Here is a 14,114-nt window from a genome sequence, read left to right as displayed (position 1 = left end):
TTTTGCATGTTGTCCAAAGGTCTTAGCTGTGAGGTACGGTGGCAAGTACATCCAAAAAAAGAATATCCAAGCCTGTATTAATTAATTAGCTAGCTAAGTAAAAAGGAGGCACATTTCATCTCCTAAACCATGTGGAAAAAATGTCTTATGGTCTAATAAGACCAAGGAAGAACTTTAAGACCCTAATTGCAAGACATGTTTTGTGCAAAATCAATGTCTGGGCTGAAAAGACACAATATCTACTGTCAAGCATGGTGGTGGCAGCATCATGATATGAGGATGTGTCTCTTCAGTGCAGATAAGGTCCAGGTAGAGGGAAAAATTATTCGCTCCAAATATCAGCATATTTTTGCACAAAACGTGTTGTTTTCTGCTATGAAGGTAAAGAACAATTTCACCTTTCAACATGATTCAAAGCACATAGCCAACATAACTGAAGAATAGCTGAAAAAAGGTTGATGCCCTGCAGTGATCCAGTCAGAGCTCAGACCTCAACCCTACTGAAAATCTGTGGACTGACCTAAAGAGGCTTCGCACAGAAGATCCCACCATAGTTTGACAGAGCTTGAACTCTTATGCAAATGTGGGATAAAACTTCAAAATCTAAGTGCACTAAAATAATACAGCCCCGTAAATAGACTACTGTAATCAAAGGAAAGGTACATCCGTGCAGTATTAAATTAAGGGTATGATCTCACAACCAAGGCATTTAAGTTTTTATCTTTATTTTTCCTAAAAATTATCCATTTCACTTTCGCTTAAAATTGTTGATTACAAAAGGTTTGGCACAATCTGCCTTGATTTCAGCCTATAGATCTACAAAAGCTGAAATCTGAATAAGGATATGCACTTTTGATATCCACTGTATATTATTTAGGCTCTGATGAACTTGATTATAACTGGACAGAGTATGGTTGCTACAGGTTTGACTAAGGTCAGAAGAGAGAACCGAGGACTTGAAGAAGGCATGACAAGCTGGGTTTAGGCAACAGCGACATGGAAATGTTACTGCTGTGTACCTGCACGTTCATCTCCCAGTGCTCTATTAATATCCCTGCCCCAGTCATGTGAACACAGGAGCGAAGCTGGATAGCACACTTCTACTCAATGAATCAGCCTTTTAGAAACAGCTCCGTTGGCCTCGAGTGGAAGAGTAAGTGTCTGCACAGCAAAACTCTAAGCATTTAAAGAGTCTATCAGCGAGTTGGTACTTATGCAATTTCATAGACAAGCTGAATCAGCTGAGGCATAATGCAAGATTTGTATTTTAAAATACACAAGCACTGAGTCAAAGATCTTTATAGTGTTACAATGTATTTTTGAAATGTATGCACTTTAATCCATTAGGACAACTGGGTTTGGTTCAGTTTATGGGTGTGACTTGAAAGCAATCCAGGTATTATACATTGCTCAAAGGTACAGCACTGGTTATGCTTGTATATTTAAATCTGGAGCCTTTTGGTCACAAATCCTATTCTTTGACTTCTTTTTCTGTGGTATTCTCTAGTACTTAAGAATACTAGATTTAAAAAAAAAAAATCATTTTCACTGTTGATACAATTGCTAGTTGTTGTACATCTCCCTGTATCTTACGTCCTACCTGTCCCTGGGCAGGACTCACCTTGGAGAGCTGTGCATTGATCCAGTTGGTGAAGGTTCTCTTCTGTATCTGCTCCTGCTCCACTGTGGAGGCCACAAACATGAGAGTAAAGCATCTCCAAGACAACAACCCACACGCAAAACATCCAGAGCACATAGGAGGAACTTCATCATTGCTTTCCAACACCTGATAAAAACCCCAGAAATGCATTAAAATGAACATACTGTGCATTTTTTGCATTATGGTTATTCTAACAAATTTAAAATTCATTTATTCTTTTCTTTGAAAACCTCCATTGGCACCTGGAAACAACACAGAAAACCCTTACAAAAACTTCTGATTCTGTCATTCATTTCAAAGTTGAAGCGCATCTTTATTAAGAATAGCCTTTGTGTTCTTAAAACAGCCAAGAGCTTTGCCTTCGCTCTTCCTCCTGCCATATGTGTGATCCATAAGCACCTCAACAAGTTCACTTACCACTGTGAGAGCAGAAAAAGTCTGTAACGTCCGCGAGCGAATGAAGGCTATCTGGTGACGACCGATCATCCACATCCATTTCTCAACTTCCGAACTCACTGCCCCAATAAACTCTTGTACTGTACTCGGTTCAACCCAAGGGAGACAGACCTGTACCCTGTGCACCTGAACCATGGCAAGCCCGGGACCTAGGCAAGCGAAGGACACGTTTGCAGGGTTCTTCAAGCCCTGCTTTCTTTTGGGAGGGAGGGTAGGTGACCAGAATATTCTCCCATCAGGCTGCTTTTTACAGCAGGCTGGAGCTTCAGCTAATGTTAAACTGCAGGCCCTGCTCCAAGAGTCTGACTCAGACTTAGTAAGGGGCCCCAGGGAGCTCAGGGGGATTGAGGAGGTGCTGCAGGCACTTCAGGCCCCCTGCAAATGTGGCTTAAGGTCACTTTGGTTCCATCTTTTTGAACATTTTATTTAAACAAGGCCAAAAACGTTTTTTTTTTTAACCGAGGTAAGCTTAAAAAAAACCATTCCGTGAAACAAAAAAACACAACACTGCTTACACCGTTGCCATTACAGCCCTTGTTGCAGCCGTAAAGCTGCACAGAGCTTGGATACACTTCAGCAACAAGTCGGAACTGATTGTCTTTATTTACTTGGTAGCTTAGACTGTGCCTGAAATTCAAAGAGCATCAGAAGATCTGATTTATTACATGAAAAATGCAACAACACCCAGACATTAGTGAATCAAGGAACATGACGACGTAGAGTCTAAATATGTAGAATGTAAACGTCCACTGCTACAAGAGGCACATGAGGCTGGAAAATTGTCTGAACATACTTTGTAGAGGTATAAGGCACACATACATGCAGAACTGGGTGTTTCTTGTCGATACCCATAAAGTCTCAGGTAGAATACTATAACAACACAGAATACTGGTGGTCTTCGTAGCTCGGGTAGATGGTTGAGGTGTTCGGTTGTTCGCCGAGCTTGGCATTTAGGTTGCAAACTCCAAAACCTTTGGAGTGGCTTTCAACAGGGTCCAGTCCCCTGGGTTTGATTCTCTCAGTTGCTTTACTGCTTGTAATGCAGTGTGGGTTTGACACATAGATTCCAACCTCATAATGCCAAGACAGATAGGGAATTATTGTCTGGCATCAAAAAACAAATAACGCTGCACATATAACGCTAATCGCATATAGTGAAACCCAGAAAAGACACTATGAACCAGAGCCCAGAGATCAGGTGCACGCTGTCATATTTGCAAGAAAGATTACAAGGTGAGAAGCACCCCACCCTCACAGGCTAGGATAGGCCCGCCTTTCCAAGAATATACAAGTTGCTCAGCACCGTTACCCCCAGGCACCATCACACCCAAATTCATCGGTTTAAAAAAAAAAAAAAAAAAAAAAAAAAAAAAAACCACGAGGCAAGTTCATACTACAATTCCTAAGATGAAAAATGCTCCGCGGGCTGTGCCGGAGTCATGAGACTACGATACAGATGTTGAACAAAAGTATTTCACTTTAAAGAGGACTATCTGCTATGCCATGAAAAAAAAATGAAAAATTTTTGTGGGAACACGGTAAAATCTTGAATACAGATTACGTTCAACAAAAAGGGGAGAACTTGATTTGCTTTGTTTAACTGCCTGCAGGCACAGCATTTTAATAACATTACGGTTTTTAATTTTGAACGCTGAAGAACGGTAGCTATAACATCACGCCGCTGCCTTTTGCCTTATAAACCTTTCACGCTCACAACCCTCAGCTCTCTTGTTGCCTCGTGCAATAAGTCACACCACCTGTGCGGTACTGGACCACTGTCGGTGCTATTTTCATGCAGTCCTGCCATGAAACTAGACACCTCGTCCCTTTCTGTACCAGACGAACGAGCTTAATGGGAAATGAGTTATAGCAGACTTCCGGCCTTGCGGGGGGGTCTTTTGGACTCCCTGAAAGTACACTGGAGAACATGAGACAAAACGCCAAAAAGACTTAGAAGGTTGGCTGATTTTAACAACTGAATATTCAGTGAAATCAAATGGCACCAGGACCCTTCTCCCCGAACCCACAATCTTTTGGTCATTTGTTCAGGTTCTTAACTATTGGCTCCCCTGCTGCTCAGCCACCTCTAACGCTAACCACCAAACCATCTCACACTGTGGCCTGCAATGCTAAGGAGCGAAAGCAATTATTATTCCTCTTATTCAGTGAAGAAGCGAAGACATTCTCAGTTGTAGAGTAACCACGGTTATTGAAGGTCTTCCTTAAAGCTGTGCTGTGCTTGAAGTCTGAGGGCATCACGCCATCCTCCCATGTTGAATAACTGATCTATAATAGCCACACCCTCCTCCTCCCCCTCATGTGTGCGTGCTGGCACTTGAAATCTGATATGTCATTAAATCAGGTTCTTCAGGTCTATCAGCAGCTATTCTGCCCAATTTAGCCACGCATTGTTGTGCCTGGGGCAGAGGTAAGGACACGGGACCACTTTCTCCAAAAATCTGCTACACCCCATTTTCTGCCGAGGTCATATCTCCGGGATAACCCAGCACGGATGGGTGCCCATGCGTGGACAACGTGCTCGACATATATGCAACTCCACTCGTGATCTATCAACACAGCAACAGGGAGACATTCGAAGCCCGCACAGCTGGGACAGAGGTTCGGCAAATTTTCTGATCAAGCCAATATTAGATCACTGAACACTAGGATATTTTGTGAATTCCTTAACCACTTCGGCAACCAGAAGCAGGCCTGGCCACTCACTGAAGTTAGGGAAGAGGGCAGTTAAGCTGAGTCAAACTTTAACAGCTCGGGGGGGGGGTCTGCCTTGAGAAACAGCTTACAGGGCACACAGCTGTTGTTTACTATGCGTGCATGACTGGACGTGAATAAGATTGTTTCTCTATACACCCATTTCTCACGTAACGGGGTTAATTTGTTGCATGAAATCACTCCCTTAGGTGAATTCCCGCTGTGGAAAGATCTACTCACAATTATTTCTTAAATGAAAATTGAGTTTTCCCTTAAACTTACCACCTGGGATGTCGGTGTAATTAAGAACAGGAGGATTCGAATATACTTAAATATTGTTAGGACGAAAGGATGCCTAGCCTGCTCACCGGCACATTCAAAACTTAAAAGGGACTGGGTTTACTTAACTTCTTTTAGCTTCAACAACAGAGTGGTGCTGTTTGAATTAACAGGAATAACCCGGGTATTCAAAGTTGATTTACAGCATTTACTTTACTCCACTTCATCTTCGTAGGATATCTCCCTAGACACCTTAGTAGTGTTAAAGGACGAGGCTGCTGCAAGGGTGTTGATACATTTTTTTCTTGGAATGTGACAGGTTACACGCTTACTGGAGAGATATTAATTTAACGACTCAAAAACCTTTAAGATACAGCTTTAATATAAAGCTTAATTTGTCAATCTTGGTCCACAATATGTATTGTAAATAAGTACTGTAAAAATTGCTCGAGGACCGCTCAAATCCTACTTGTACACCAGCGATCGCCGTTTCCAGAGCGAGTAAAGGGTTAATACTAGATTTAATCGGAAAATAGCCACACTGACACCACCAAGGGACAAAAACTTTTCGGGCCTGAGACACCAAGTCTTTACCTTTGGCCAAAAGCATCTGACATAATAAGTGGTAGAAAGTCAAACGCCTGTTGTGGAAGTAAAATGACCACATCAAGTGCTAGAATAAGCTACACAGGTCTCAAGTGAAACTGTAAAAGTACTCATGTTGGCACAGTAAACAGGGCTGTATAATGAACTTTCTTGTAAATAAACACAGCATGCCAATGGTATGACCGTAGCAGTAGTGCGGTGCCATGAAAAACCATTATAAGGGAGGTGGACCCAGCCATGGAGTGTCCCGCCCCTCACGGTAACTCCACCCCTCACTAGCGTCACACACACTGACCTTGAAGCAGCATGTGAACATTGTCAATGTCCAGTGGCATGTGCCCCGGCTCTGTGGGGGCGTCTCCTGACTGGCTACCTGATGCCATGCTTCCAGAGAGAGGGGCTCACAGGACGGGTCCAGACGGCATCGTGGAGCTGTGGATGGGGAGGTATAGACGGTAATCAGGGTGCAGAAAGTCGGTCCTGCTGCTTCAGAAATCACACACAAACAATGCTTTGAAGGGTGTGTGTGTGTGTGTGTGTGTGTGTGTGTGTGTGTGTGTGTCCAGCAGTCAAAAGTTAAGCATTTGATGTCTGATCTGAATGCAACCTGTTGAGCATTCCTCAGCTTTACAACTGTACAGGGGAAATCTGATCAGAATGTCGAGCAGCTGATCACGAGAAAACATTTCCAACACAAACACACTGCTAAGGACACATTGCGGAGAGCAGCCGAGGACTCCAAACACGCTGCAGTAGAGCGGACTATATGGAATCCACTTGCTCTTCGTTAAACAAACCTCCATCATCTCTCACACACACACACACACATTGTCTAAAGCTGCTTGTCCCATACGGGGTCACGGGGAGCCGGAGCCTAACCCGGCAACACAGGGCGTAGAGCTGTAGGGGGAGGGGACACACCCAGGACGGGACGCCAGTCCATCGCAAGGCACCCCAAGCAGGACTCAAATCCCAGACCCACTGGAGAGCAGGACCTGGTCCAACCCACTGCGCCACCACACCCCCCCACACCTCCATCACCTCCGTTAAGATAATTAATACTAAAGAGGTCCACGCTCCCCTGCCTGGTAACACCCTTGTTTGGACCCTTCGCAAGTGTCCGAACAAGTGTGTGTTACCAGGAAGAGGAACCTTCAAACCGACAAAATGCCAGAGCAGGAAAGATGGCGGAGATTCTGGCTTCCAGTTTGGTTCCTCCAGTCAGCAAGGGTTTTTGTCCAAAAATAAAGGACGGTTTTAACTGTAAAACCTTCACACTCCGTTACGCCTTCATACAGGTTCAACTGTTTCTTTCGCGATGTTTCAGCCTGCAATGCTTTTGTTTTACAACAACTTCCCGAACACGTGGGCGTGTCAGCCGTAGCTGCGAAACCAGAGGTACGTGCATGTCTTGATTTGCCCTCACGCATATGACATAGTTAAGCGCAATCTTCAAGCAACATGTGTGCTGTGTCCTGTACTCAGGCTGTGGATTAAGGTCCAGGATAATAAACAGCAGGAGGAGTTCGTCTCGTTTGTGCAGCCCAGTCACACGCGCTGAAATAGTTCAGCGGCAGAGCTTACCTAAGCCCACTACCCCAAAAATAGCCGAGTTAAACACAGGTCATAACAAGCACTCCAACATCACGATTTCGATAATGGCATAAAACAAGAAGCCAAAGAAACATAACACCTGACCACTCCAAACACTACCGCTTATTTGGACCCAGTGGACGAGATATGCACAAACTAGCAAAAAAAAAAACTAGTGCACCTCCTAGAGAAAAACAAAATTGCATAATCATAGGCAACCAACATATGCAGAGTAATACGCTTTCCAGCGACGTGTGACCTTGAGTCAACATCCCGGTATGGTGTGGAATCTACGGCATCCTGAGCACAAGGTCAGCTGTTTAATCCCCAGCGCTATGGCTGTCCGTTGGCACCGTGAAAGTCACAGAGTACCGCTCTGAGCCTGGCCTGGTGCTCAGGATGAGGGACTGGAAATACAAACACTGGAAAACAAAGCACTCCATTCCAGAGCAGCATTGCTGGCAGAACAGAAGTTGGACCATGTCATGGGCAAGTAAGCACATGGAGTCCCTTGAAGAGCCGTGGGGTTTCTGGAGAACGGGCCCCATCAGCCTTTCAACCAAGCCAATGCAAGCTTTCTCACAAAGCCCACCAGGCGCCGAATGACCAGGTACACAACACGACTTTCTCCGGCGTTAATTTTGGTCTTGGTGAGCATATTCAGCCATCTGATTGGTCAAAGAGGGTGACAGTTGCTTGAGTCTCTCGATCTTTCAGAGAAACGTTTCACCCAAACAAACTCCTGCTGCCACAACAGTTTGACATCAGCTACAAGCGAGATCTTAGCTGGACATGGGTTCGATGGGTGGAAATGCCACAAACCAGCATGCATCACTGGCAAAACCCTTTCAGTACAGACAGCAATGCAATGGTGTTTTTTTAAAGGCTAGGGGAGCAGTACACAGAGTGGAGAGTGCAGAAGACCCTCCTGATGGATGCTGCCACTCCAGTCGTTACTCAAAGCGATCCCATTAATAAAAGACCAGCTGGTCTAAAAGCGCGATGCAGGCGGTGAAAGTGTTACTCGGCGGACTTGGCAACGCGCTCTTTAATACTGTTTTTACCCTGAAGGTCCCTTGGGACATAGCCGGAGTGCTAAGGCCTGGAGGAGTGCGTGTGACCCCCACAGAGACTTTGGTCACACTGCAACACGGAGCAGGACAGCCACCCCCAGTAGTTGATGGGCAAGGCTTTCCCCCAGTTACCCTGGGAGAGCTGCCTGTACTATGGTACGCTCCTTATTCGATTACTTAACGAGGCTTTTTACCTTAAACTTCCAGTTACTCTGCTAGATGTTTTATTGAATCCTTAGTGTTTCCTCATGGGTACAAACACAAAAATCCTCCTTTGAGACCTGATCCTGCAACCTTGGGGTCACCAGTCCCGGTCCTGCAGCTCCAGTGGACACAGTTTTAATTAATTGACCCTTTTCTCTCAGAAAGGAGGATGTTACCGCAATGAAAAGAGAGATCTAAGAAATGTGCACGTCACACCGCAGCGCAACCAAGGCTGTGGAACTTCTTTAAGCGCCTGCAAATAATTCCGGTTCTCTTTCCGGCAGGCCGAACGCCGTCCCAGCCAGAACGTCTTTGTTCTATTCCCGCCCTTCGACTAGGAGATCTGACCTTAGTAAAGAAGCTCTAAATCCAACACATTCAACTTTGCCCAACAGCCTCCACAGGCTGTGGGTGGAACTAGTGGAGAAACCAATCTCAACAGATACCGGTGTGAAGTGCGGTAAACGAGCGCAGCCGAGCTCGGGGCTCGGGCGATTCCTCCAGAACCCGACACAGGCCAACCGTACCAGAGTGGAAAGGCGTAAAGACAAAGCACTTTAGGAACGTGGTGTATCTCACACGCAGTAGCAAAAGCAGCTGTAGAGCTCAGAAATGTAAAAGTCACTATCAGAGCATGCCGCTTGAGATAAACGGCTGCCTGCTTTGTGAGTTAAAGACTCCATAAATGGAGTTGTCTTGGAGCCACTCGAGAGACGGCACGGGCTGGAGTCGGCCGCTGGGCTCCAGGGTCGCACGCGCTTCGGAGCTGCAGCGAGGACACCTTACCTTCACGTGAACTCTGACATCTCAGACAGGTGCCATGTAGCATTCCACTTGTGTGTCAAATCTCTGCACGCTGACAGCAGTGTAACAGGCACAAAACTACACACACACACACACACACACACACACACACACACACACACACATAATCACTGGGAACTCTCCTTTGTCCTTTAGTGCATATTCACAAAGACACCACACCTTGTGGCTTAAAGCTCCAGCACACACTCCCTGACTCTCCTTCCTTTCGTAGGGGCTGTGCGCGCGCCGGTGGGGGGGGGGAGCAACTGAACTCAAATGCCAGCCTCACCCCCTCCTACTGAGATCGTACCACTGCACTCTCGTCCCGTTCATAATCTGTTTCTTTTCTTTTCTTTGCGACGCACCGGCTCGGATCACGCGCCCCGATCTGTGTCAGTGCTGCCCACCGGCCGACTGACAGCGCGAGCGACACGGACGCGGCGGACCTGTCACTCCAGGAATAGCGCGCGCCGCGCACGTGGCCGTCTACCGTTACGGCAACTCGGGCGAACGCGAGAACATTCGGACTTTCGGATACGACGAGCAGCGGAGCCTCGCAAAGCGGACCGCGCTTCTCCTCGCGCAGTAGTACTTACAGGAGACTCGGGGGCGTCGGAAGTGTGGAAGTGTGTGTCTGTGTCCCGCACGCGCAACTGCAGACCGACAACAACAAACCGAGCGGCTCTGACAGAACGGGAACCGTGTGTGTGTGTGTGTGTGTGTGTGTGTGTGTTCCGAGAGCCCGACTCCGCCCCCGTCCGCGGAGGGGCCACACCTTCGAGGGGCCACATCGCACGGCGCGCGGGGTCACTTTGCAAATGGAGGCTGCAGCTAAATATAGCGGCCAGCGGCGCTGCCTCGACGACACATGCAGGGCACCCTCGGTCACTTTACACTCGCAAGTGTGTCGCCAAACTGCTTTTCGCAACAGGTCGACGTCACTGAGCAGGGAGCCCCACCAGCAGCGCCAGGCTTGACGAAACGACGGGCTGAGCACTTAGTCGTGTGGCGGTGCTGAGGGGCGCTGCTGTGGATTCGTGTGTATATAGTGGGTGTTGGTGTCTGTTTCTGCACGTAGTCCTGTGCTCCTCTCTCATTGGCTCTCACATTACTGACGCTCGGTCTGCCACTGGGGAATTCTGGGAGGTCTAAGGGGTGACCACCTCCTAACCATTATGTGCAGGTGGAGGGGCTCGCTGAAAAGGTTCAGCAGACCCTCTCTTACTGTCTATAGCATCTTTGTGAAGGCTGCTATGGAGAAGATATGTATGCGCTCAATAGGGTGCACTTTTCCAGAACCTCCTCTCCAGAAGCTCCGTAGGGGAATGCTACCGTAGTCTCAGTACCACAACTATTGAGCACAAATTACCCTAACCCTATTTTCACTTGCAGCAGCTCAAGTTAGGAAATACGCATTTGTCACCATGTACGATGCTCCTTAAGCGAATTCTACCTGTCGTTCTTTGCAGTTACAGTGGTCCTCCCTTATCCGCGGTCAAACGGCATCCGAAAATACTAAATGGGATATTCCAGAAATAAACAATTCACAAGTTTTTAAATTGCGCGCCTTTCCGAGCAGCGTGTTGAAATTTTGCGCCGTCCACTCGGGACGTGAATCAGCCCTTTGTCTAGCTTATCCAAGCTGTATCAGCTACCTGCCCCTAAGGCTTAGTGACCTAGTAGCATCTCGCTTATCAGTCAGCAGACTGTTGCAGTATCGCAGTACTTGTGTTCAAGTATCCCTTTTTCTTCATTTTTAAAAAAAAAAAAAAAAAAACCACTTAAAATCAATACTTATGTGGACCTGGGCATTGGTCCTTAGTTTTCTTTCTTCTTCTGGACAGGAAAAAACAGTAGATATAGGGTTCAGTACTATCCGCAGTTTCAGGGATCCGCTGCGGGTCTTGGAGCATATCCCCTGCGGATAAGGGGGCACTCCTTGTATTTCCTGGACTCTCGCGCTTTGCGCACTTTCACCAAACCAGCACCACCTGTCGAACAGAACGAGGAACAACAGTTTTGGTCGGTTTTAATTTGATTACATTATTAACTTTAATACGTATTTGGTGGTTAACTAACTTTCAGCAATACAAAGGTCATTTTATACTCAAAACTTCTGCACCCACCCTTCGTTAAGTCCTCTGATATTTTTTCGTGATTATCAGCCTTACATGGGTTTCCTCTCACAATCCAAGGACTTGTCTCAGATGAAGTAGTGACTCTAAATGGCCCTTAGTGTGGGCTCTTGAGCAAATGTATGAAATGTGGGCTACTCTGCAATGGCCTGGAACCTCACCCTGGGTGTACCTTGTGTAGCCTAATGTCCTGTGCTCCAGGACAGGCTCTGGACCACAGGGACCCCTGCCTTATTAAAACAACTTCACAACAGCCAGCGAGTGAAAGATTAACAGAACAGCACTGGGTCTCAGCAGCACAGAGACAGAAAGAGATGCTGAAATGCTGTAAATACTCCATGACCTCACATCACAAGATGTGTGAAAAAAATAAAATATTAAAAATATAATTAAGAATTCAGCCAACAAGTAAGGTAAATTTTGAAATATTGGTATGGTATTCTAGATGAGGAAGAATATTCATTGTAGCAGCAGTGATTCAATAGTTGGAAGAATGATCCTTCCAAATTTTTAAAAGTAGAGCCAAATCCTCTCGGACCTTTTAATGAGCACTGTTGGTCTCTAGCAGGTGATTAAGATCAGCAGTGACAAAATTTCCCCACATGCTGGACCTGAAACCAGATTTTAGTTGAAAAGGTTGCCCCATTTAGAATGAGGACTATATAATTACACTTCCAAAGCTTTTAGAGAGGTTAATTTTATCACATGAAAGTTTATTATAATAGAAAACCACCTTTCTAACTGCTGGGACTAATGTTTCTGGTGTTTTCAGGCACAAGAATACAGCACCAGAGTACAAGGAAATACTGTGGTCCTGTTCTGCTCTTTTACCAGATATGTCCTTTTCGATTCTAACAGCTTCTGCCAAAGGTTTGGCCATAGGTGTAAACAGAAAAGGGGAAAGCCTTATTGAGAACCTCCTCCTGCAGGGAATATGTCTGACAGAAAACAATTTGTAGTAACTTTTGCCAAAGGCTTAGAATATTAAAGCTTAATTAGGCTAATAGTTATTACCTATCTTAAACAGTGATTAAGAAACCCCGCTCTACCCCGACTCACAAATTTATAGACGTTTATAGAACAGGGTATTTTTTCCACTGGAGCAATTAAGGGAAGGTGCCATTATCCAGGAGCATTAGGATTCCAACTGGACTGTAACAATGCAATAATTAGGTAGGTATGGGTTAGTGAATCTGGTTTAGTCTTTGCCGCTTGTATGTTCTTGCATGTGCTCAGGTTTCCTCTCACAGTCCAAAGATATGTGTTTAAAAGTGAATTGGTGACTCTAAACCTCCTGTTCTTTACTTTGGTTGGTGAATCCAAACGATCAACAATTCAAAGTACTTTTGGAGCCGTTCTGTGGTCTAAAAGACCTTCGTCACTCTGAAAATGACTCAAATCATGTCTCCAATGGGAAACTTGGCTCATCTCTCCCCAAATGCCTTGCCCCTCACCGTGAATGTGTGCTAACAAATGGTTGCCCACATTGTGCCGTCTCCAGGTGACCCAACACTGAGTGCACAACACAACACTAAAAATAGCAGGGAGTTGCCCTAGGGACCAAGCCTCATCTCTGGGATTGGTGGCGCCAATCGGTAGGGCTGCAGACAGAATGTGTCTGGTTGTTTGCGCTTACCCTGCACCCATTCCATGTGGTTGGCTATGAACAAAAGCACTGCCTCTTCCCAATTAAAGCTTATGTGTCTGAGATGCTATGAAGGGAACATGGTGAGGACAGCCACCCTGGCGGCAGGAGAGCTGCAGGGTAGGATTAGACAGGGAAGACGGCCTTGCCCAGGACAGGGGGATTAGGTGGTTAAGTGAAATTAGGGAACATCTGGGGGCACTAAGGGTACTGGGGCATGTTCTGGCCAGCCTGGTTATGAGTGACTATGCAGAGGCTGCTCATGTTAGATGGAATAGATGGAATGCACTTGGGGTTCAGGTGCTCCAGCTCCACATTGGATAAACATGAAGCACACTAGGACATGCCCCTCTGAAACCATCCCAGATGAATATAGTTTTAAACTTCTGAGTTATATCTCTTCTGCTGCTTGACTGACAGAAGATTGGTGTCAAAAAAAGAACACAAACTCATCAATGAAAGGTCAAGGACTTGAGGCTGAGCCCAGTTTCTCCAATTGGGCACGGCCGAGAGCTACGACCAAAAGGTTGCAAGTCTAAATCCCAGGACCTTCACTGGGACAAACTCCTTCAGGGAATGAAGTGTAAAATTGATGTATCACACCATGCATAACATTTGAACCACAACACTTCATCCTTCTGTCTTTCACGCCTCGGATGTGGTTTGCTGCAGTGAGGTTACTGCTAGTGAACAGATCACCCAGGCACAGGCATGTTCCTGCAACCTCAACCTGTTTTTCTGGATAATAATAAAACTATTATTGTCCATGAAGCACCACCTTGAGCTTTGCCTTGATTGACAAGAGTCATCCCCCATAAATAACCGCACTCTGCCATACTCAGGAGTTAAGGTGCGAGGCGCATCATCCCATCTTCAGCAGCTCCTGGAGAGACGTGCAGCACACAGCCCCAGTCCAGCGGCGCCTTCCCCTGGGGTAAAGAGCAGAG

General features: G+C 46.1%; 1 protein-coding gene across 1 annotated transcript in view; it reads right to left on the bottom strand.

Moving 5' to 3' along the window:
• syne2b (spectrin repeat containing, nuclear envelope 2b) overlaps positions 1-10,075 on the bottom strand; it is a 107,660-nt gene extending 97,585 nt beyond the window's left edge. The window contains exons 1-3 of the mRNA XM_029258465.1: positions 9,984-10,075; positions 6,009-6,145; positions 1,622-1,683 (exon numbers count right to left, since the gene is read on the bottom strand). Of these exons, the coding sequence (XP_029114298.1) occupies positions 1,622-1,683; positions 6,009-6,096 (150 nt within the window). The 5' untranslated portion in view covers positions 6,097-6,145; positions 9,984-10,075. The remainder of the gene's footprint in view (positions 1-1,621; positions 1,684-6,008; positions 6,146-9,983) is intronic.
• Between the last annotated feature and the right edge of the window lie 4,039 nt (positions 10,076-14,114).

This window comes from Scleropages formosus, chromosome 15 (genome assembly GCF_900964775.1).
Source record: "Scleropages formosus chromosome 15, fSclFor1.1, whole genome shotgun sequence".
NCBI classification, from domain to species: Eukaryota; Metazoa; Chordata; class Actinopteri; order Osteoglossiformes; family Osteoglossidae; genus Scleropages; species Scleropages formosus.
Note: the sequence above shows the minus strand (reverse complement) of the source record. Positions and strands in the feature narration are given on the sequence as shown.